The following is a 22,353-nucleotide window of genomic DNA, read 5'->3' on the forward strand; positions in this document are numbered from 1 at the left end:
AGCTGTAATATCACTAGACTAAAGGGGCATCCCCTGCCCCGGTGAAAGAATATCTCCATTTCCTTACCTGAAACAGCTGTGGAAATTAACCTGTCTTAACCTTCGCTATTAGCAGAGACAATCATGTTGACACATATCCTACACCCTCCAAAAATAATTTCTGTCTGTGACAGCATAATATTTCTTCATCAGTAGTTCTCAAAGCACTTTACAGTGATAGAGGTCAGTGTCTCCCTTACATGGTACCGATGAGGAAACTGAGGCACGGGGCACAAACAAACACTAGCATTCAACTTCTTATTACCAGAATGAAATGAAAACCAGGAGTCTCCTGGGTATTCAGCTGGGCTCTAATGTTTTATCCTGCAGTAAACTTGGAATATAGCAAGGGATTATAGAACTAACCCATCTTCATGCCTTTCTTTTCATAGTATATCAACTTTTTAAGACTTGTCACCAGGACTAACTATTCATAGCAAATTCATTTGCTGGTATATATTTTTTTAAAAAGTCTTACATGCAGTAATGTTTTCTTGTATTTGACTTGAATTGCTGTAACTATTCTGTTTAAATGTGAACTGCTCAAGGAGGAATTAATACATGTTGAATTAATACATGTTGAATTGTGGCACAGGGAAAGTGTGTGGGGGGGTTGCATCTCTAAGTACCTTTATGTAAGTGGATTGAGTCTGCTTTACAGGACAGGGCACAAGTTGTATACACAATTGCGAGACCAGTTGCTGGCTATTATTATAAAAGAGGTTTTACTTTTAATAGCCTTTTCTCATATTTCTTAATATTTTGAAGGGAGTTCTTTGTTTTATGTTGGCATGTAATTAATGCACTCTTTTATAAAAGAGTTCTTTTAAAACTATTGAAGCTGCTTTATTTCAATCTTCCCTAAGTATCTAAAGTCAAAATTCCATGTTCTTTTCTGTCTTCAGGTGTAAAGATCATAAGTGAAGTTCACCTAAATATCATGTCTGCAAAGCAAATAGTCGTTTTTTTTAATCTGTTTTTCAAATCTGGGCCTGGGAGTACCAAGTGGATGCTGAATAGTATTTTCAACGGCTCATTAATGAGCATTCCAGAGCTGAGATAATTCATGAATTCCTGAGGTTTATGCTTTGCATCCTTTCCTTACTCAATTTACTGTTGTTCTGCAGATTTTTACTTCCAAACTTCATGATACCTATATCGCTGAGTGGATTATAAGGAACTGCATGGATCTAACTTTAAAAAAATGGGCCTGAATTCTGATGTTTTTTCTCAAAGCACTCTCATATCTTCAAAGTGGTTATGAGGATTTCCTTACAAGAATCTGCATTTAATATGCAACTATTATGTAGCATCTACAAAAGAGTTTCTGTGCAGAGAATGGAATGGTTGAAGGCTGAAAGAAGAGGACCTTAGTGCATGAAGGCAGTGAGTTGCTGTGGAAGAGAAGGGGATGTTGAGGGTAAGAGGCTGGGTTTTCTTATAGCTGCATGGGCAGTGAAATAGGACAAAACAGAGGAGAGCTCAAATTTTATCCTGTGTGTTGCATGAAACTTGTGATTCTTGACTTGAATCTGCAATTTCTGTGTATGACCATGAAACATAGTTTTGAGAACTGGTTAATCTATGTGTCTGTACAATCTCTTACATGGTTCATCCTAGTCTTGGGAGTCTTGATAAATTTAAAATGGATCAAAATTGAAAGGTAGACTTCAGCATTTCATCTGAAAATTCTCTGAGCTTTGGCAAGAACAGTCTTACATTCTTTGAATCTGAGTGTTTCTTAAGAGGCTGGAGAGGGAGTGGAACTGCAAGACAAAATGTCATCTTTAGTGAGAATTTCTGTTCCATGGCAGTAGACAGTGACAAATTTGTGGAAAGCCTGTATGCAGCACATTATCTATTTCTGAAAGTAACTATATGAACAGCTTCAACTCCAGAGCACAGGTAACTGTTTTGCTGTGTGCTGTTTTGTGGCCAGCCAGGGTTTCAGCAGCATTAAGCAGAGAGGTGCAGCTCAGTGAGTGATGCTGTGCAGGTAAACAGGAAGTGACGCTGCTCAGTTTGCTCATCAGTGGAAACCACAGCTTGTGTATGTCAGCTGGTAAATGATCTGCTAGACTCAGATAGCTGGGAGTATTATAATCTGCAGCATGCTTGTGGTTATGGTTATGTCATATCTCAGGAAGGCTGAAATCTTCCATGTGCTGTCCTGAATGGTGGAGGGTGTAGGATTTAAAAATATCTTCATGCTGTATCTGGTAAAAGAATGTCTCTCTTATTCATGTGCTGTTTGATTAGGTTTTATATGCTGTGCTGTTTGCCCACACCTTAATTGTTGGTTTTCTGTGATCCACCATTGAGCAATGTTTTGAAAAGGAGTTGGCCAGCTCTAACTGAACTGGGGGGTTGTGGGAGGTTGTGGAAAGGCAAATGAATTTTTATCTGAAGACACTGATTAAAATGTGAGCTGTCTGTAACTGGCTGACTGAGGATTTGGATTGAAGGATCTCTTTACTGGACAACAGCAGAGTTAAATTCAGACAAGCACTTCTGTGGCTTACATTTGTCAAACAGCAGTCCCTTGTTTCATCCCTGTTTTGTTCTAACATCACTTAATGATCACTGGTACCTTCTTCACATCAATAAAATATCTTTAGTGAGGATATTGCAGCTGATTTGTCTGGTTGTCAGGGCACAGGCAAGACAGGGAATCTGTTATTACGTGTTAAATTTTTGGTCTCTTAATTCCTTAAATGTTTCCACATAACATTATGCATTATGTGGAGTTGTCTTCTCATGTTTCAGAAGTGATAGGAAATACCTGAAGTGGTTTTGTTATTTCTGAAAAAATTTCTTTCTTCCTTCTGCCTTCAAATAAGAAAAAGCAGCATCTCTTACACGGTAGCTTTATTTCGAATAGTCTAACTTTTTGTATAGTTGCAAAAAAATTACTATCTTCTTGGTGTCTGTATATGTGGCATTTTTTAATCAGTGGCTAATCATGGGAAATTAATTAAATGAAAAGCGAGCTTTAAGCTGAAAATTAAACACTTGGTAATTGTAGCAAATGATTTCACAAGCTGTAGAACTGGTGAGGCCTCAGTGTTTTCAGCTGAGTAATTTCTCGATTTGCACAAAATAAAGTTTTACTCATGTGGCTGGATATTTACAAAAGGCTTTCTTTTGTCAGTTCTGTCAAATAATGCTAAGTCTTGTTTTAGTGTTCCTGTCTTTGGAGCAATCATTTGGTCTTTGGAAAACAATGTCCTGTAAAGGGTATAAAAATTATGAGATTGTTTCTAGCTGCTTAACTTAATAAAAGTTGCCAACAAACTTCTGAAGTTCTGTATGTATTCTTTCTATGGGAAACTAGTTTAAAATCATGTCGGTAACATCTGAAGCTAGCTTTTCTGCAATACACAATTGTCTTTAAAGAAGAGATTCTTAAGAATTTGCTAAATATATCTTCAGATACTGTAATAGCTTTAAAAATTGAAGTAATCACAGTTTGTCCAAAATAAAAATAAAGTAGTAGTCAAATCCCCACTGGCTGAATGCTGTCACATTTACACTTAGTTGTGAAGATTCTGGAGGCAACCTGGTGTGAAAACAAATTATAAACCAGTCTGCGAGTTGCAAAATCTGACTGACAAAAATCTAATTTTGTAGTAAAAATATTGTGGAGTCCTTGAAGAGTATTTTAAGCACGCGCGTGTGTGTCCATGCTATCAAGACAGTATCATCACACTTCCTATACAAGATGCAGTACCATCATAGCCTGATACACTGTTTTTAGAGGGGAAAGGCCTAAAAAGACAGTTAGATGGGTCTGTTGTGCTTATTCTGTCATCTGGGGCCCTGATCCTTGCAGTCCTTCAGATAAAGGTGTCACCAGTAAGCAAGAGTAGTCTGCCTTCAGCACCACCAGTCCTTTCTCTCTGCAATTTCTTCCCATCTCAGTCCTTTCCCATCTGTAACTGAAAAGTAATTAAAAGTTGACACTTGTGAATACTTCCCGATACTTTTAAAATTTGGTCGTGATGTTAATTTGTGTTCATATTTCTCACTGTTAGGCCTGAATTGCACCTGTATCATCATACTAGACACCCATGCTTAAGGAAGTTAGCTTACCTACTCTTCAGGGCCTATAAATATTGCAGGATTCTGAACCTAATTAAACTCTTCTAGTTTTCTGTGAAAGTGCTAGGAAGTCTTTTTGTCTACTCTAGCAAATGCCTCTGCTACTTGAAATGTTGTAGTTGTTAGGGAAGCAAACTTGCATGTTTTTTATGTGGCTTAATTACTTAGGGGTCATTTCAATAGTGGCAGGCTTAGTTTATCTGTTTAAAATTACTATTCGTAGAGGTTGCAGTGCATGCCTTCTGTAGGAGTGCATGGTGGAGAGAATGTTCCCCCTGGAAGTGGGTTATCAGCTCTTCCTAGCAGGAAAGGAACATACTGTTCCCACATGACAGGAGACTCCTCAATGCCAAGAAAAAAGCTACATTTTTTTTTCTTGAAACAGGTCCACTGTGCAGAAGGAAAATTAAACTGCCAGAAAGAGCAAATAGAGCTTGCTTGTGTAGGGCACCAAAAAATTCCCTTGAGAAAGGGGTGGAAGTTCTGGTGCCTTGTCCCTACAGCAGGTTTTATGTTTCTGTATTGAATGATGAGATAAAATGCATAGCTGTATTGAGCACTACAAAAACATTTTTGGAAGTTCTATGTATTTATTACACTGAAGATAAGGCAATTGCAAAACAACATTATCACCATCTAATTACAATTGCATTTGCATTGAATTACATGAAGTAATTTAAGTGCCAACATTTAAAAGTGTAATTGCTAAAACCTAAGCTTTTTTTAGAAGAACACCTAAGATTTTAAATACTGTCTCTGCTTGATTAGTCAGTGCTATATTTTGGTTGTTTTTTTCCTTCAGAATATTTGTCATCTGGAGAAAAAATGTCAACCACTGAATTCTATCTACTTGCAGATTTTTCTGTGAATGAAGGTCAATTTTCTTTAGAGCCTGCCTCACTTCTGCTTCTTGTTTGTCTCATTCACAAGTCTTAATGATATTGTTTCTGTATGTTCTTTCCTGACTCAGCTAATGCTAGGCTATTAGAGATTGCTTTGGTACTGAAGCTTCCTGCTGTTCTTGTGGTCAAGATTAAAGTTAGGCCTTACTAAGCATTTCTACAGTGAAATGGTACTTGATAGCATGCCTGTGTTCCTGAACCCTGCTCTCTGAGGAAAGCTATTACAGCTGTTGTAGTGTCAGAGAAAGCAACAGCTCTTCATTCTTGAGCAGTCACCCTAGAAGCAAACTGCAGGCTGTCTTGCTGGTCTTGTATCAAAGAAGAAATGTGTTACCCAGGAGCACCCAGCATCATCTGTCAGGCTGCAACATGTTGGCTTAGCTATAATGAAGATTTCCATCATAGCATGTCTTGAAAATACCTGCCCTAGGTATCTTCTCACCTAGTATTCTTCTCAGCTAGTAATACTAGCTGAGAAGTGGTATTGATTAGGATGTTTCCAGATGCATGCTTTATGGAAAAGAAAAGAGAGATACTGATTTATATTCTTAGAGGGTTTGGATTGCACACAACTATTCACGGTAGCTTGCTTTTTTCCCACAGAAATGTAAAAGTAGCTAATTGAGCTGAAAGTCCTCAGACTGACTTGGTGAAGAAGCTACAGCCATTGTATAGGCATGTGTTTTTTCAAGAGGTTACTCTGCTTGAAAGCAACTGCTACTACTTGCATTCTTGCATTACAGGACAAATTACTCTATTTTTATTAAATATTTTTTCCTGGTTTTGTTTGTAAGAGGCTTTCAGGGTGTGGGAAGGATAACTTGAGAAAAGCCAGCCTGTAATGTAATTAAGTTCTGTGTGTATGCATGGTTCTGCCCCTTTATGGGAAAAAATCTATCACTCTTAAAATTAGGAAAAGGTTGAATGTTAGTGCTAGTATGTTTTCAGCAGTACTGTCAACATGTAACACATAACAATACTGAACCACTAGAGAAATACACGAAACCTAGATGCATTTGTACCAGCACCAAAATGGGAGTTAAGTACAGAGGTGATTTTGTAGCCCTTAAACTTAACTAGACAGAACTCTGAGCAAATAAGCACTAGGCTTTTAACGCTAGGCTTCTGCTCACAAAAAAAGGTATTTTTTGTGAGCAGAAGCTTGGCCTGGAAGACTTAAAGAGGTCACATCCAACCAAAATCATTTTATGAGCCTTTGATCTTTGCACCACAACCTGTTGTCAGCTGTATGTAAACACTGGGAAAAAACATTCAAATGGGTCTTGCTTTCTGTTCTACTGTATACTGAGGTGGCTGAATGTCTTGCCGCTTTAATCTTGCTGCCACTCTTTGTTGTGACTTTTGGCCCACTATATTTTAATGTCTGTCAGCCATAAGCCATGCATTGTCATGATTCTTTTTTGCAGTGAGGTGTGCCACTGTCTGGGTTGGCTTGCTTTGCTGTTTTTTGAGAAACACTTGAGTTACAGCAAGTCAAACTTGACAGGCTGCTGCAGCAAATGTTCACACGAGAAGCCGATCAAAGTACGCATCTTTCTGCTGCCCGGTCGGAAACTGTCCGTGGCTGTTGTGATCGCGTTCTGCAGACGTGTGATGATGACTGGTTGTGGCTGTGTCTTGCAGGCAGAAGGTGTTTTTGTGAGCCTTTTGTTGATGCCACATATCCTGCAGTATGGGTGCAAGGGTAGGACCAGCTCTTCCAGTGAGACAGCCAGTGTACAGCTCACCACACAGGCTTGCTGCCTCATAGCTCATCAGCTTGAGGGGTGTGACAGGTTCCTGGAATCAATGGTATGTCCTCCCGCTGGAGGTTGACTGTGGAAAAAATAGAGGGAGCTGAGCAGAGTTGGTTTTCACTTCCACGGCCCATCAGTTTTTTGGTGGACTATCTTATTTCCCCTATGCACCTTTTCTAGATATACAGCTATATAGAAAGGACACTGTCCTCACCAAAGCTCTTAAAAAAAGCAGTAGTGACAACTTCAAAATCCTTTCTGAAAATGAAGTAGTAACAAAGTAACCTGCTACGTGTCAGAAAGAAATATAATCATTACATATAAAAGAACCCATACTTTTAAGAGCAAGATTCTCTTCAAGAATGCTGTGAGAAATTGAAACAATTAACTACATGAATAGGCTTCAGAATAGACAGTAAATACTCCGTAAATGCAGTAGAAATATTCAAATATGATATTTGTGTAAATGTTCTCAGATGCTGCAATTATGCAATTAAATTTGAACTTTTTAAATTTAATGGCTAGGATTCATATTGAATAGCAGTAGATGAAGTTTTATTTTCTCAAGTTTTAAATTTTGCCATAAGTCTGTGCAAATTTCAAAATGGTATGGATCGTTACTTTTACCATTTTTGTTCCAGAAGCTGAATAGCAGAAAGCTTGGCACCACTGCTCTACATCATGAAAATGAACAGAAGATGAAGTAAAAGGAGTTGGATTTGATTGTCCTCCTCCCCCTGCCCCCCAAAATATACTTTGTATTTTTTTCCTTTATTGCCCTTTTAATAAAAAAAAACCTGAGTGGTATGAGAGCAAAATTTGTAACTTTATATTCTAATATGCAAAAGCCTCATTGCAGCTTGTCAACACTAGGAATTTGTACTATGCTAATGCATAAGTTAAAATGCAATTGAACTCTAAACTTGGTAGACCTCAAAACAAACCCTACTTTAGATTCAGTGAAATTGTTTTCTATCTTCTAAATCAAGCTCTACTCACAGGGTAACCAAGTATATACTAAATATGATTATGCACAATGCAGACACACTCTGTGTAATATTCTTCTTTGTACTCATGAGGTAGGCGTTGGTTCAAGGTTTCATAAGCAGTTGTCAAGTTACGACAGTTTCTGGTTTACCCAGATACTCCAGTTGGTGCTTTTGCTGTTAGCTATGATAATAAGCAATGTATGAGGAGCCATGTCTTGACAGAAGTCACTGTCTCCTGTGCCTTGAATTTAAGTTGTGTAATTCCTACCAAGGCCACCCATTTCTGTGAGAAGTCGTGTTGGGTTAGTGAAACTGGACTTGTCTTGGAGTATTGAGCAGGTTTCTTGCAGGGGTGGAGAGATAGTTGCTCTGCTTAAATGTGAACTGTAGAATGGCCCATTTTTCTCCAGTGTGTTGTCTTGTGTCTGTCACAAGGTTATCAATTTAGCATGTAGACAATATTGGAGAAATGAGTAGGAGTGGCTGTTAGAGAAGCAAAGATTTTGAACAGAATCTGCCTGGCTGTGTCCAAAATTAGGTCATTGCCTGTTTACCGCATAGAGGGGAAAATGGCATCTCTTAGATGACATGAAGTTGCAGATGTAACTGTTTTGTTGTGGTGGTATGGGTAATTCTTAGGTCCCTTTCTACTTATCTGACAAGTGCAGTTATGGTTAAATTATGTGTATTACTCTGCAGATTATAGGGAGAGAAGTTTTATTCCACACTTCATTGTAGAGCATTTGAGGAAGCAGCTCCAAAGCACTCTTTTCATCAGACAATCATGCTTTAACTTCTGTAGGTTACCAGTAAGATTAGTAGTCAGTCTGATAACTTCTGATGAGGTGACTGCAAAAAGAATCAGAAATACATCTTGGCTTGTGAAAGTTAGCATCACAGTGCTTGGGCAAGGGTTATATAGCTTCCCTAAGGTGTAGCCATCAGTCTGACTATATTATGTTGACTCTCTTTTAACAAAATTGAAGGCTTTTTTAATTAAAAAAAATCCAGTGAAACTTAGGTTATTCTTTTGGGGTTTTAAGCCATTTGAAAAGTATGACCATGGTGACACCAACATTTAGTAGATAATTTTATAATGCAAGAAGGCATGCCTGCATTCTAGATATCTACTGTTTTGGCAAGTAATCAGTGTCAATGAAGGCAAAGTAATCCTTGTGGAGCAGGTGGGGAAAGCCTAATACAGAGCCCATTATTCAGATAAGGTATAAGTCATCCAGAAAGGTCTTGAAACTGTAACAGATCTAAAACATCTGCTTAATATTTCAGATGGTATTAGTGATAAAGGAAATGGAGCTTTTTGACTGATAGTGAAATAAGTAGAGAACAAAGCAGAAAACTGTTATTGTGACCCTATGTTCAAAGGGCTAACAAACTGGATTCATACAGCATAAGTCTCATCCCTCTGCTAAGAAGGGCTGAGTAGGACTAGTTAATATCCATGTAAAAGTGACAAGGATAACGTTTAGTATGATTTTTTTTTTTCTTGGTACAAGAGTGACATAAAACTAGTGCTGCTTCCTAAACTTCCTAAAGAGAACATAGAGGCCAAAGAAATGTGGCAAATATCTATAAAAGGATGTGCAGCATAAAGGAGCAACTGTGAAGCCATCAACACCATCTCTTAGTGTGAGAGTGAGGAGGGACAATCAACTGAAACTAGCAGGTGGCAAAAGTCTAGATAAAAGGAGCTAATTATTCACACAGTTCATAAGAAAACTGTGAAACACAATCCTCCGCAGTGTTGTCTTGCTCAGAATTTCACATGGGGTCTGAGAGAACAAATTCACAAAGGAACAATGCAGTATGTGCTGCTGACCTGGGGAGCTTTGAGCTCCAACCTAACAGTTCCTGGGGATATGCTTCCATAGTATTCTATGTATTCTTCTTGCTTCTTGTATTCTTACCTTCTTTTGGCATCTGGTGCTGCTGGAGCATAGATCCTAGGCTAGATAACCTCTGGTTTGGCCTATGACAGATCATTTAAGCTTTGTGTCCTTACGACTCGGATGTTAAATATTCTTTGAGGGCTTCCATTTTCCTTCCCTTATGGGACTCTTAAGATAAGACACATATATACTAGAAAATATGCTCAAGAATATTCTAGTGACTGAAGCAATCTGGTTTGGAATAATCTTCATCCCTTATTAAAATCTCTCCATTTGAAAACAGGACAATTTCTGGTTGCCAGCTGGGAATGAGCCTAGCTCATGTGAATTCTCAAACTGTGCCCAGGAATTTTTGGAGTTTGCTAGTTGGCATAGGTTAAAATTGTGCCAGAGACCACTTAAACAATTAAGCAATGTCTTCCAGTTGCATTCCAGTACCCAGGAGTGTGTCCAGGAACTGTGCAATTTACAGTTTCATCTTGAGTATTGTGTTTGTAGTCAGTTTGAAGTACTAAACAGACATTTCATTGAGCAGTAGGGCTACTCTGTGTGACCACCATAGTTATTGATCTGCTTCTTACTTGAAAAAATTTCTTTGCTGTTTTTCATGAAAAAGTATGATAAGTTCATTTGGGTTCTTAAGATGTCTCAATCTTGCATAGAAGTGAAAATCTAAAGCACAGGAGTGATTTGGAGTCATTTGAACCTTATGGTGTTAACTTCCTGGGAAATCAGCAAAGTTGCTGCCTACAAGAAGGAACAAAACTAAGAGATGCTTTGGGAAAGGATCAATTATAGAATTTATGATTTTTTTTCCATAAAAGTAATGGCTACCTTTTCTTTTTAGACGATGTCTTCAGCAGTTGTTCAGATATACGCAGCAGATCGCAATGCCATGTGGTCAAAGAAGTGCTGTGGTGTAGCTTGCCTTGTAAAGGACAATCCACAGAGGTCATATTTTATCAGAATATTTGACATTAAGGTAAGCATCTTTTTTTTTTTCAGAGCCTTTGAGTTTGGTTGTGTTCATTCTCCACTTTGAATTCAATGAGTATAGGTTGCAGCTATGTATTCATAGAAATTCTCAAGTGGTTGTGCTTTAAGCTGTGCAATTGCAGTTGTTATTAATAGGTAATAATTACAACTTTTTCAGGTACTCTAAATTTAAACAATTTCATATATGTCATCTTTAATGGATGAAATAAATATCGATTATTCTTGCAGTTCTTAGAAGCTGTCCTCTACAGATCTGATGATTCACATTAGTGGAAATTAGTCTAGTGTCACTGATATGGGTAGCTGTCAAAATTCTAGCAGGTGTCACTACTTTGGATGGGTTAAAGAAATAGATCCTGTCTTACGTATGAGTGGAACAATCTTTTTGGTCAGTGTAGTGCGTGTGAAAACTGCAGGATAAACAAGTTGTGTGTTTTGACTTTCTTGGGGGGGGGTGGTGTGGGTGGCTTTTTCTTTCATTCCCCCTCCACAAAAAATAGAGTCATACTGAAGATCTTTGTCCTATTACAATATGCCAATCAAGAGAGTGGGAACTGAGAGACAAAGTGTCCAAGATGTGTTTTCATAACAAAAATGATGCTGCGAAACCTAAGTCCTACTGACTGTGCTGAGACTTTGGAAAGCTTCCCATTATCTCTGCAGCCAGGAAACAGCTCCTTATCTGTCAGCATTCAGTGCTTGAAGTTTCTCAGATTTGTTCAGGATTGCCAGTTAGCACTTGCATTTGACTTTGTGATTTGGTCACTTGATTGTTAAGACTCTGTCAGAAACGTCTTCCTTGGGTGCTGAACTGTAATATCATTTAAATACATGAGACTTTTTAAAAATATGAGATTTTTGTTCTCTTTAGTCAACTGTTTTCAAGTCAAGCCTGAGATAAGAGTAGGAGACTGGAAGTCTCCTTTATTGCAGTTGCTGTTTTGTCACTGTATTCTTGTGACTGGTCACTATTACTGCTCTCAGTATCACTCTTGGCAGGGTTATAGAACTTGAAAGGAGGTTTTGGAAATATCCAGAAATTTTAACAGAACCCATTGGATAGGGTTTCACAGCTCTTCCACAAGCTCTGGTGTACTTTGATTTTGATTGAGCTTGTCTATTGGCTTAATATAAGCAAGGCAGATGTTTAACGCTATGCTGTGTCCAATTCTTAATAGGTTCTATTGTAAAAGAAGTTAAACTCTGCAATTTCATCTGAAGTTTTATAGTCTTTTCCTTTATTTGCTTTCTTCTTTTCAGGATGGAAAATTATTGTGGGAGCAGGAGCTGTACAATAACTTTGTATATAATAGTCCTAGAGGATATTTTCATACCTTTGCTGGAGATGTGAGTCTTAATGTCTTTGAATACATATTTTAAAATGCCTTTGGTTTTGAAGAGTACTTCTTTTAATATAACTGTGGTTATTAATTCTATGAATTATTTGTAAAAGCTTATTTATTAAAGGAATTTTCATGGTATCTCAACTAGAAAATTTAATATATAGTGCGGACGCATAAAATGTGGTTTTTTATTTTCAACTTTCTTTAATGAAATTACATTTTGACTTGCAGATGATATTTATGACATATCATGTATTCTTAAAGCACAAATTTTCCTTTCCCCTCTCCTCTGATTTGAAGCTACAGGATTTTGCTCATATCTGTTAGCCGTGATCTTTAGAAACTTGTTTAGTAGACAGATGTTCCTAAGATAAAATGTTTCACTAAGACTTGGTTCCTAATTTGCAGTGATTTTTTTAGTTATACCTTTAGAAAGGTGTAAGACAATATTTAAGAAAGTCTTTAAAACATTTTCTTAGTCATGGGGGGGAAATATTAATGTTTTTCAGACATGTCAAGTTGGTCTTAATTTTGCTAATGAAGAAGAAGCTAAACTATTCCGCAAAACAGTAACAGATTTACTTGGACGACGGCAGAGAAAATCTGGTAAATATTCAAATTAATCTTAAATTCAGGCTTGTTTATGTTATTTTGGGGGGGAGGCAGGAAGCTACTGCTATGTCTGAAAGCCACTGGAGGCACTACTGCCATATTTATTTTGAAGTAATTATGCTATTAAACCGTGCTGCTTTCTCTAGTATGCAAAAGCTAGTACTTTCCTGAAACAACTCACCTTGGTGTTCTTTTCTGTAAGTGTAAGCTGAGACTCCAAGGTTGTTATTTGAAAATACAGATTGGGGGAAACAAAAATTTTAAGCTGACATTGGGAAAACTAGAAATCTTTCTCTTAAGTTGTTTTCATATTTGAATAAACCCTCTTTTAGCCCTGGGCTGTTTATAACTGATTTGTTAAATTCAGCCCAAGTGGATTGTAACAAAAATGTTACCATCCGGTATGTCCAGTAGTTCATGAATTTTTGGCATTGATCCAGCAGTTAATAGAGAAATATCTTTTATTCAGAACTAGTGATCTTGGCTCAGGACAAGAACAGAAGACATAATGTGCCTATACTATCCCTAGGAGCACAGGACAGCCAGTGAAGCACAGCATGCTTTTTGCCAGCTGCAAGATGCCTTGGGAATGTGCTTAGTGCTTTAAAGGCAGCTCAAGCTTCCTACAGATCTTGTCTTGGTCATTTTCCAGGGAGCCCATAAACAACTTTCCTGTCTTGACAGCCATATGTCCATGAAGGACAAAGTGATACAAAATACAGGCTTGGAACCAATAGATGTGTTCAGGCTTGCTGTAAGAGGTAGGGTGGGGTTGTGTGCAAGCTACAGGATGCGTTTTTGTAATCCATTCTGGAATTGCACTAGCAGTGCAGGGTAGGCTTCTGTAGAAGGAGGAGGCCTTCATCCTGGAGAGCTGCCCTTGCAAGTGCTCTTGCAAATGTGCGTTGTCTGTATGTATTCACTTGGATTTCACCAAGGCATGGTGACTCAGGAGCAGAGCACTTGTTCCAGGAGCTTAAATGGCTTCTTTAAGATTACCTCAGCTCAGAATAAGTTTGTAAGGTTTCATGAGAAGAAGGGGGAACATTAAGAAGTGGCAATTATAGTTTCTCATGCTCACATTGCAAAAGTAATTTTGCATCTACTGTTGAAGTTTTAATCTATTACGTGTGAAACACAATGCTACAATGCACAGACATGATGTGGGAAGAAGTATATTTGCATTATTGGCCATAGCAAACTTTGTTTGAAAATAGTGGTTCAGTCAAACGGCTGTTCAGTTTTCTTCCATGTAGTGATTTTTTTCTCAGAACCAGATTAAGTTTTTCTTGTTTACTCTCTGAACTAATACCTTTGTTTGTATGCTAAAGCTCATGTTACTTTGTATATTGTTTTAACAAACAACTCCACCTCCCCAGACACCTGCAACTTCAAGACAGCTTTAGTTTAAAAAAGAAAATGAAATGAAAACAAAACAATAACCTTCAAAACAAAACACTTCAGGTTTTTCCTTCCCAAGAGTTGCAAACCAAGATTTTAAAACAGTTACGAGATTCCTTAGTCAAGCCACCAGATGGAGTTCTGTATTTGGCCTTGTTACTGTTTAATTGTGCTTCTAAAATAACAGGCTTTGCACTGTTCAAATCAAAGCTGATTTTCTGTTGGTGTTTATGTTTTTATTTATTTATAAATGCTTATATGAAACATATATTAATTTACATATGGATTTATATACTTATATACAAATTATACCAGAGTTGTAGATCATCTATAATATTAATACATCGTAATTTCTTAATCACAGAGATAATAGTCTGATAATTTTGTTGTTTTTCTGCTTTAACGGGATTTTTACTTTCATGCCTTTAAAACTACATTTAATTTCATAGCAGTGCCACTTGAGATGCTTTAAACTCAACTAAGTACTCAATGTGATCATTTAGCTGTCTGTTGTGCCATTCAGGGCTTGCTAGACTTCTCCAGGAATCTTATGGAAAACTTATGTTGTTGAAAGGTAGCAGTAATAGCAGTTCTGGCTCACAATGCTATGGCTTGGTGCTGAGGTTAGTACACAAAATGCGGTCTGACAGCTAAGAGAAGACACAACAGGGCTCTGCTCTTCCTCACTCAGCATGAAATGCACTCCAGTATACAGACAACCCCTGAGTAAGTGCATCTGGAGTTCCAGAGAGGTGAAAGTTTGGCTCCAAACAGAGAATGTACAAAAGCTTGCAAATGTACAAAATATCAAGTAGAGTGAAGGACAAAGAATATCAAGAATGAGGGACAAAGTTAGAGAAGGAATTCTTGATCTGTTATCTAAATCTTTATAATAGTGCAGGGTTTCATCTAACTAAACTCTGCTTTGGGTTAGCCTTTTCATTTTGAGGGTTTTGGGTTTTTGGTTTGGGTCGTTTTGGTTTTTTTTAGTCAATTAAATTCTTAACCTTAGATTAGAAAAAAAATGCTATAATTCATTAATTTGTCTGTAGATTTACTTAAATAATCTCTTCATTTACTTCTTAAACCAACCCCAAATAGTTCCCCCAGTAAACAGGGTGAACACACTGTGTCTCTTCTCAGTGCTTGTCGCTGTATTACACTCTCACTTTGGGTATTGCACATAGATACCATTACTTCTTATTTCTATTATCTCGCCTCAGAAATGGTAATGTGTGTACATACACAAGTGCCTTTTCCACATGCTGAGCACTCATCCCTAAAAGGGAAACAGACACTTGTTCTTAACTGCAAGTAGTTCTTTCTGAAATAGGAGACTTCTTGACTCATTTTTATGTACTGCTTGTAGCTCATGGGTGGGATCTCTATTGACCTTCCATGAAAGTGCTTTTTTCCTTCACAAGCTTTTAGCTCCTGAGTACCTTCCTAATGGACTTCATAAGTTTCAAGGTAGATATTTCATATGGTGAGGGATTTTTTTTATTTGCTTTGGGTTTTTTTCTTTCATCTTTGGTCACAGCTTTTGTTTTTGCTGCCTGGACAACAAGGACATCTCTAACCTGCTCAGCTTGCAGCTTGGATTCAAGACTTGGCAGAGATGATTCTCATTTCCAGGAATGCTCATTGAAGGGAGCTGTGTTTTTTGTATATAGGCAGCTGCTGATACTCATCTGTTTTAGATCAGTAGGCATGTTCATCTTCAAAAACCGGAAAATCTGCCACTCTAGTCAGTTCATGTGCGCTTCAGGGACAAAAGTTCATACTTTCTTGTCAGCAGTGGTAACCACAGAAAAACAGAGCTAGTCTCTTTGGGCCAGAAATTAATTGAGCCAGTAAAAATTACAGGAAGTGTATATAATGTTTTGGGTTGTTTCCCACTATTTTTTCTCTTAAACTATTTATTATCATGAAAACTGTAAAGGATTACCATGATTTGACTCAAGGACACCTAACACTTCTATGAGTGTTTCCTGCTTTTGCCACTTTTGCCATCTTCCCATCCTCTGACAGGTGATTTGAAACCAGTCCTGCACTCTCCTTTGCTGTCTCTGAGTTGCTGACTAGAACTCTGATTATGGTCCAAAGGTTGAGTTGGGGGTTGATTTTTTTTTTTTTTAATTTCTTTCTAGGGGACAGTACAAGGTATGGTTTTTTAAACTGAATCTTGTGGGAAGAGGGAGCATGGTACTTAGTCAAAGAGCCTTTTTTCTTTTTCTCACCTCAGACCTGATACCTTATGCTGAGGCACCCTTGCAGAGGTTCTCCACCTCTATGCCTGAAACTAACCTGCTGTGTCCTAACCATCAACAGTCTTTGGAAGGCTTGTTCATCAAAAGTTGACTCTCAATGGGTTTTGGTCACCTTCCCATGAAGGTTTGATCTTGACAGATTCCTTTATTCCTACCGGAAGATCAGCAGACTGACATGAGGCTGACTTGCCTTGCATACTTAGGATTGTATATTTTTGGGGTTTTAAGTATTCTTAGGACAAGGTCAGCACTATCTGTGGAGACATTCTCTCCCATCTTATGTTTGTAAGTCTGGAAAAATATAACAAGTTAACATATTTTCTAGGCCTTGCTGGAAAGTGAAGTGCCTGTGTACAAATTCTTATTGCACAACTCTTGGGAGCCCCTGTTAGAATATAGATACTCCAGATCCTTAGAGAGCTGTGGCTTTTGCCGTAGTGAGATGATAAACCTGCTTGCCTTTATGGGTGCTGCTAAATCCAAATTTCTTAAGAGTGTGTCTATAGATGTACTGTGTATAAATATATGTACTGGGGGTGGATAGGAATTAATAGTAAGTGAGGGGAATCTCCTTTAAAGGGGAACTTACTATTATAGGCTGAGAATATTGAGGTGTAAAAATTTTACATTTTAAATCATCAAGCCAGATTCTTCATAGTCTGTGAAACACTGTGGTGCTGTGAACAGAATATCATCTTAATATCAAGGAGATTCTAGTTCTTTCCATATGGTTATCTGTTCTCACTTGTGTTATCTGTTGGATAACACAGGTGAAGTGTCTTACCCCTGTGTGTCCTATTTTTTAGGCGTAAAGCAAAAATTATTTAAATTTTAGATTCTATGAGGGAACAATACTCTATAAAAGTGCTAATTACATTTCAGATAAAAATGAAAGAACAGTTTCATTCAGTGGGCATCAGAAAGCATAATGCTTCAAAAATCTTACTTTGACAGGTTGTATTTAAAACAGATTATTTTTTAATATTTCACTCTATTTCATGGTTGAAATGCCTGAAACCAAGTCAGTAGCTATTGCCTTATCCTGCTCCTGCTCAGTTTGTACACTTGAAATCAATGCTTGTTATCTAAGATTGGGGGTTTTTTTGTTCTGTAATATTTTTTTTCAACTGCACAAGTAGACTTTAAGGAATTTTAATAGATTCCTAAGTTTGAGGTCAAGGTCATTGAAAGCTTCACTAGACACTAAACTTTAGAATTTTTTTTTGTTCTGTAATACTTTTTTTTTCAACTGCACAAGTAGACTTTAAGGAATTTTAATAGATTCCTAAGTTTGAGGTCAAGGTCATTGAAAGCTTCACTAGACACTAAACTTTAGAATTAATTTTTCCTGTGATACCTGTGATTAAATGGCTCTTTTTCTTTTTCAACAGAAAAAAGACGAGACCCACCAAATGGTAAGCTTTTTGCATTTTTTCCTGTAATACCTGTGATTAAATGGCTCTTTTTTTTTTTTCAACAGAAAAAAGACGAGACCCACCAAATGGTAAGCTTTTTGCATGAATCACTGCATTTTATTTTTTCCTTCTTCTGTCATTTACTGTTTATGTATATCTTTGTTTCAGATCTGTTCAGGATAGTCATGTAGTGACAAAAGCAGTAAACTGGAAGTTACAGTATTCTTTTTGTTTCTGTTCTTTGGCATTTGTTGTGGCTTAGCTGGCATTTGTAAAGAATGTTTCTGGAGAAGCATGTTTTGTTGCAAGTAGGAGAGAGGTCTCTTCAGCTTAAACTGGGAAAACTTTGTGGCATACGCGTGCTGCTTGATCTTCAGAATATGCATGTATAGGATCACAGAACAAAGTTAGTCCATTTGCCTTAATGGCAGGTATAATAATGATGGATTTAATAGCATGTAATATTTCAATTTCAGTATATCTAGCTAACCATGTAACATAGTCTTGCGGGTTTATGTCATATGTTCATCAATATTAAACTCCTTTTGAATGAAGAATTATTTGAATCTCCTTGCCTCTCAGGAACTTACTAGAATGAAGATACAGGTTCCTCAGGAGATCCTCTTATTAAATTGATGGAAGAAATCAAACTATGTATTGATTTGGTACAGAACTTTTTTATCATCCATTCTGAAATCATTAAAAAGGCACATCAATGAATACCAAGTCTGGTACTCTGATTTCTGAATTCACACTGAAGTTAAAAAGGGATTTCTTTTGTTGTATTTCTTCTGTCAATGATTCAGATCATATAAGTCACAGCATATATCTGTGAGTTTGCTGTTTGAGCAATGGTAGAGTTAACTGATCTTCTGAAATCTGCTTGTGGTTTGAGGTGGTAGCCTTAAAATTTGTTCTAACCAAGTCATCCAAGCATTTCTCTGTAGGTCACCAAAGCAGGTAATTCATAACTAAGCTGAATTATGGGAACTAATGATTCCTTTCATATACCCAGATAAAACCTCCCTCATATGGATTACTTCTCAAAAAATTGCTTTTCCTTTTTTTAAACATTGCATTTTGAGGAAATTCAGGCAATCATCAGTTTAGGTCAGGCATTTTTAGTGTAGATAAAACTTTGGGCTGTTAAATTTTGAAACACTCACAGTAATACCATGCATGATAGTCTTGCCAGCTTTTTGAGCTTTCAAAAGGTTTTAACTGCTCTGCTTACCTAAAGAGCACATCCCTGATAGCAATGTCTGCAGAGCAGATGGGAATTAGAGCAGCAGTGGTGATCATGTAGTAACACCTCCCACAAAAAAAATGTAGCCTTTATCTCTCTTATAACACAAACAATTTATTGGTCTAGTTTGCTATCCTTTAATAGAACAAGATTTAAGAAAACTAAGCCTGCAAAAGATTTTGTGCTTAAAATACTCTCCATAACTTATGCTGTAAGACTTTGGGAGCAATATTTTTCTGAGAAAAATTCTCTCATACTAAACTTGCAGTCATTATCCCTGTGCTGAATTTATCCTGTGTTCTGTGAAAGACATAGTTTTTATGCTCAGTGTTTCAGATTTATAATCACTTAACATTACATACAGGTATAAGCATCTGGTTTTTAATAAACTGTTTCCTTGGGACATCCACATACTCTTTCAAAACCTATTAAAACCTTTTCTTTTTCTGATTTTATCAAATTCCATAATGCCTGGCTTCTCTGCTGGTGAGAAGTTGTGTGGCCATGTCCTCAGCAGTCACAGATTAAGACGTGGTCAGGGCATGGATTATAGCCTCAGGTTGTTACACTCTGCACAGATTTTTCATTTCAGTATTTGGAATTAAGACTAGAACAGATACATTCTATCAGCATGTAACTGGACAGAACACCCCACACCTTTTTTATTTTGCTCTCTATATGCAGTTGTTTCTCCGAAATTCTGATGGGAAGGAAAGACGCAACACCTGCTTTTTTTTGTGCTGGGTATTAATGCATTATTAGCTCTAAAACTGAAAAATGAAAGCAGTCACATTTCTGTACTCATATGACCCATGGTTGAAATACTGTGAGAATTTTGTTTTACTGGGCTTGTTAGTCTGGATTTTCTGCATGCATTGAAGCTGCATGGAAAAAGCACTTGGTCTTTTGTATGACGTTTTCAATGATAGGGGTTTAAGGTTTTTTTGTTTTTGTAGAATTGCAGGATTAAACTCAAATTGGCATTAACAGTTATGTAAAATGTATTAGTCTGTAATTTCCTGGGATTTGTGTTCTACTCATTTGCAATTGCTAGGTCCCTTTATGCAAATAAAGAAGAGTTAGTGTGGTTGAACTGACCTCGTAGTGGAGTACTGGATGAAAGGAGGATTTGTCAGAGTATTAGGTTTTGAGGGAATCTTGAGGAGCCATGTGGCGGAATTTTGTTTCAGCTGTTAACTAGAACAGTTTGCATTTCTTGTAGAGCTGTCTGTAGTCTGGGAGAGATATCTAGAGAGGCTTTAAATAAAATACAGACTGGAATTAATATTTCAAAATGTTCTGTACAACATTTTCTGGAGCCCCTTCTGAAGATATCACAGATATTGATAACAGTGGATGCTTAAGGCCACTGTACTGTCAGGTACTTCCTAATGATGAGCTCTATATGCCTCTCTCATCTTCGTTTATTGAGCTGTCTACACCTGCTGGGGAAGGTGCATGTGTAATGATGGGAAAAATTTTACTGGATATAAATATGGCAGTTCTAGAAGAGTACAATTCTTTCCAAGGTTCTTTTATCCCTCGTGGACATCTAAGGTCTAAACCAGATGGTAAGAAAAATTTTCATCTTTAATTTTACTGTGACCTCTTGTATGACTATTACTGTCAAGGAATCAGGCTATCAGTCCTTGTTTTTAGCTCAGCTGAATTAAACTTCCCATTTGCAAATTGCTGTTGCTTTACAGGCAACTGACCATGTTTGGTTAGTTCAGGATTTGATATACAGAAAGATGCACTTCAAAGACTGCTAAAAATTGAGAGAAGAATATCACCAATTTACTAGTGTTATAGAGATACTTTTTTCTTTTTTGAATGTCAGTACAGCAATTGAAACTGTAAATACCAATATAGTGGGTAAAAATGGGCAGAATATAACAAAAAAATGCAATAGGTGATTCAAGTGAAGATTAACTCCTAGTGTTTTATACCAAGGAAATTAAGACTGTAATTTTCAATTCATTCTGATTTTACTGAACTTCTTGTTAAGTTTAGAGTGGATAATATTAGATGATTAGTGAATTCAGTGCTAATTTTAAGTGAAACTCTTAACAATGCAAATTGTTTTGTGTAATCTTACGTGGTCAATTTATGTTTTGGTATTCTCAAAGGACATTTGTCTAGATCAAAACATTTCTAGATAAAGCATTTCTGCTTAGCAGAAAACATTTTAGAATTTCTTTCATGCAGTTTCAATGCAGTTTTTAATCCTGTCTTTTAAGACTCCTACAGAAGTGTTGTCATATGTTTTAGATTAGTTTTGTGTAGCCCAGTGTCATGTTTCTGGTTTTGTTTTTTGTCCTGGCCAGCACTAGGTGCCTCCCACTAAGGTGTTTAAATGCAGGTGTCAGCTATGTTACCTGTTGTGTTGTCTACTGGTCCTTTCTGATTTTTATATTGCACTGTGAACATAAGGCTTTTTGGTTCTTTCTGAATGCAGTTGTGAAAAAATAGTGTCAAAACAAGGTTCAAATTTATCAAAGTCTAACTATACTTTTTTTATCATCTGCCCAGTAAGACTGTGTCTTTAGTTCATTTGTTAACTACTGGCTCCTAACTCCCAGGGAGGTAGGGAATGTTTTCAAACTCTTTCTGGCAAAACTGGTTTTAAATGACTGCTTAATCTCATTCTTCCAAAATTGAAATTACTTACCCTTTTTGTAGTTTTCTTTAAAAATACTCCTGTGTATATATGTATATAATAAACGCATAAATTGCCTCTTAGTATTTGTGTACTGCTGTCACTTGCTTATGTCAGGAATTATCTTCTGTCAAAGCTAAAAAACCTGAATGGAACATATGCTAGTATGTTAGTTTGCTAGTATTACGCAAGTAATATAATATTAAGATGCTTAAATTATCAGGAGTATAATTCAGATGCATCTTAAATAACTGGAATAATAATTCAGAATTATTTATAATTAAGATCAAAGTTTGAGAATGTACACAAAACACAAAAACTAGAAATTGTATTTCTAGTGCTCTTTTTACTGTTTCTGCGAGCTGTTTCTTATCTGGAACTTCACTGTTTTGAAAACCTCTCAAAGAATAAGACATAAGAAATCCTGAATAGTTCCACAGATATATATTTGAAGACAGTAGTGTGTCCAGAGCAGCTTTCTGAAGGCGTTGCAATGTCCAGGTTGTGTGTGTGTGATGGCAGAAAGCATTCCCACTTGCGGTTTCTTAGAGGAAAGTTCTGTCTCCTGGAAGATCAGTTTAGTGTGCTGCCCAGGTAATCGCCTGCTGGCTTTCTGGGTCTAACGGTTTATGAGTCACATCTTTGATCTTATCTAGGATTGTAGCTATGTTGTATCTTAATGTGACTCATCATTCCATGTGTTCTGTGCCTGTTGC

The 22,353-nt window shown here is 37.1% G+C and overlaps 1 protein-coding gene across 3 annotated transcripts in view; it reads left to right on the forward strand.

Annotated features, from left to right (window-relative positions):
- The window catches only part of WASL (WASP like actin nucleation promoting factor), a 50,224-nt gene that overhangs the window by 15,246 nt on the left and 12,625 nt on the right, over positions 1 to 22,353 (forward strand). For 2 of the 3 annotated variants that reach the window (XM_039726738.1, XM_039726740.1), the window contains exons 2-5: positions 10,543 to 10,677; positions 11,952 to 12,038; positions 12,544 to 12,640; positions 17,709 to 17,732. In XM_039726738.1, coding sequence (XP_039582672.1) covers positions 10,543 to 10,677; positions 11,952 to 12,038; positions 12,544 to 12,640; positions 17,709 to 17,732 — 343 coding nt within the window. Of the gene's footprint in view, positions 1 to 10,542; positions 10,678 to 11,951; positions 12,039 to 12,543; positions 12,641 to 17,708; positions 17,733 to 17,797; positions 17,822 to 22,353 lie in introns of all 3 variants that reach the window. The other variant, XM_039726739.1, reaches the window with a different exon arrangement.

This window comes from Passer montanus, unplaced genomic scaffold, assembly GCF_014805655.1.
Source record: "Passer montanus isolate IOZ18808 unplaced genomic scaffold, ASM1480565v1 scaffold6, whole genome shotgun sequence".
In the NCBI taxonomy this organism is placed as follows: Eukaryota; Metazoa; Chordata; class Aves; order Passeriformes; family Passeridae; genus Passer; species Passer montanus.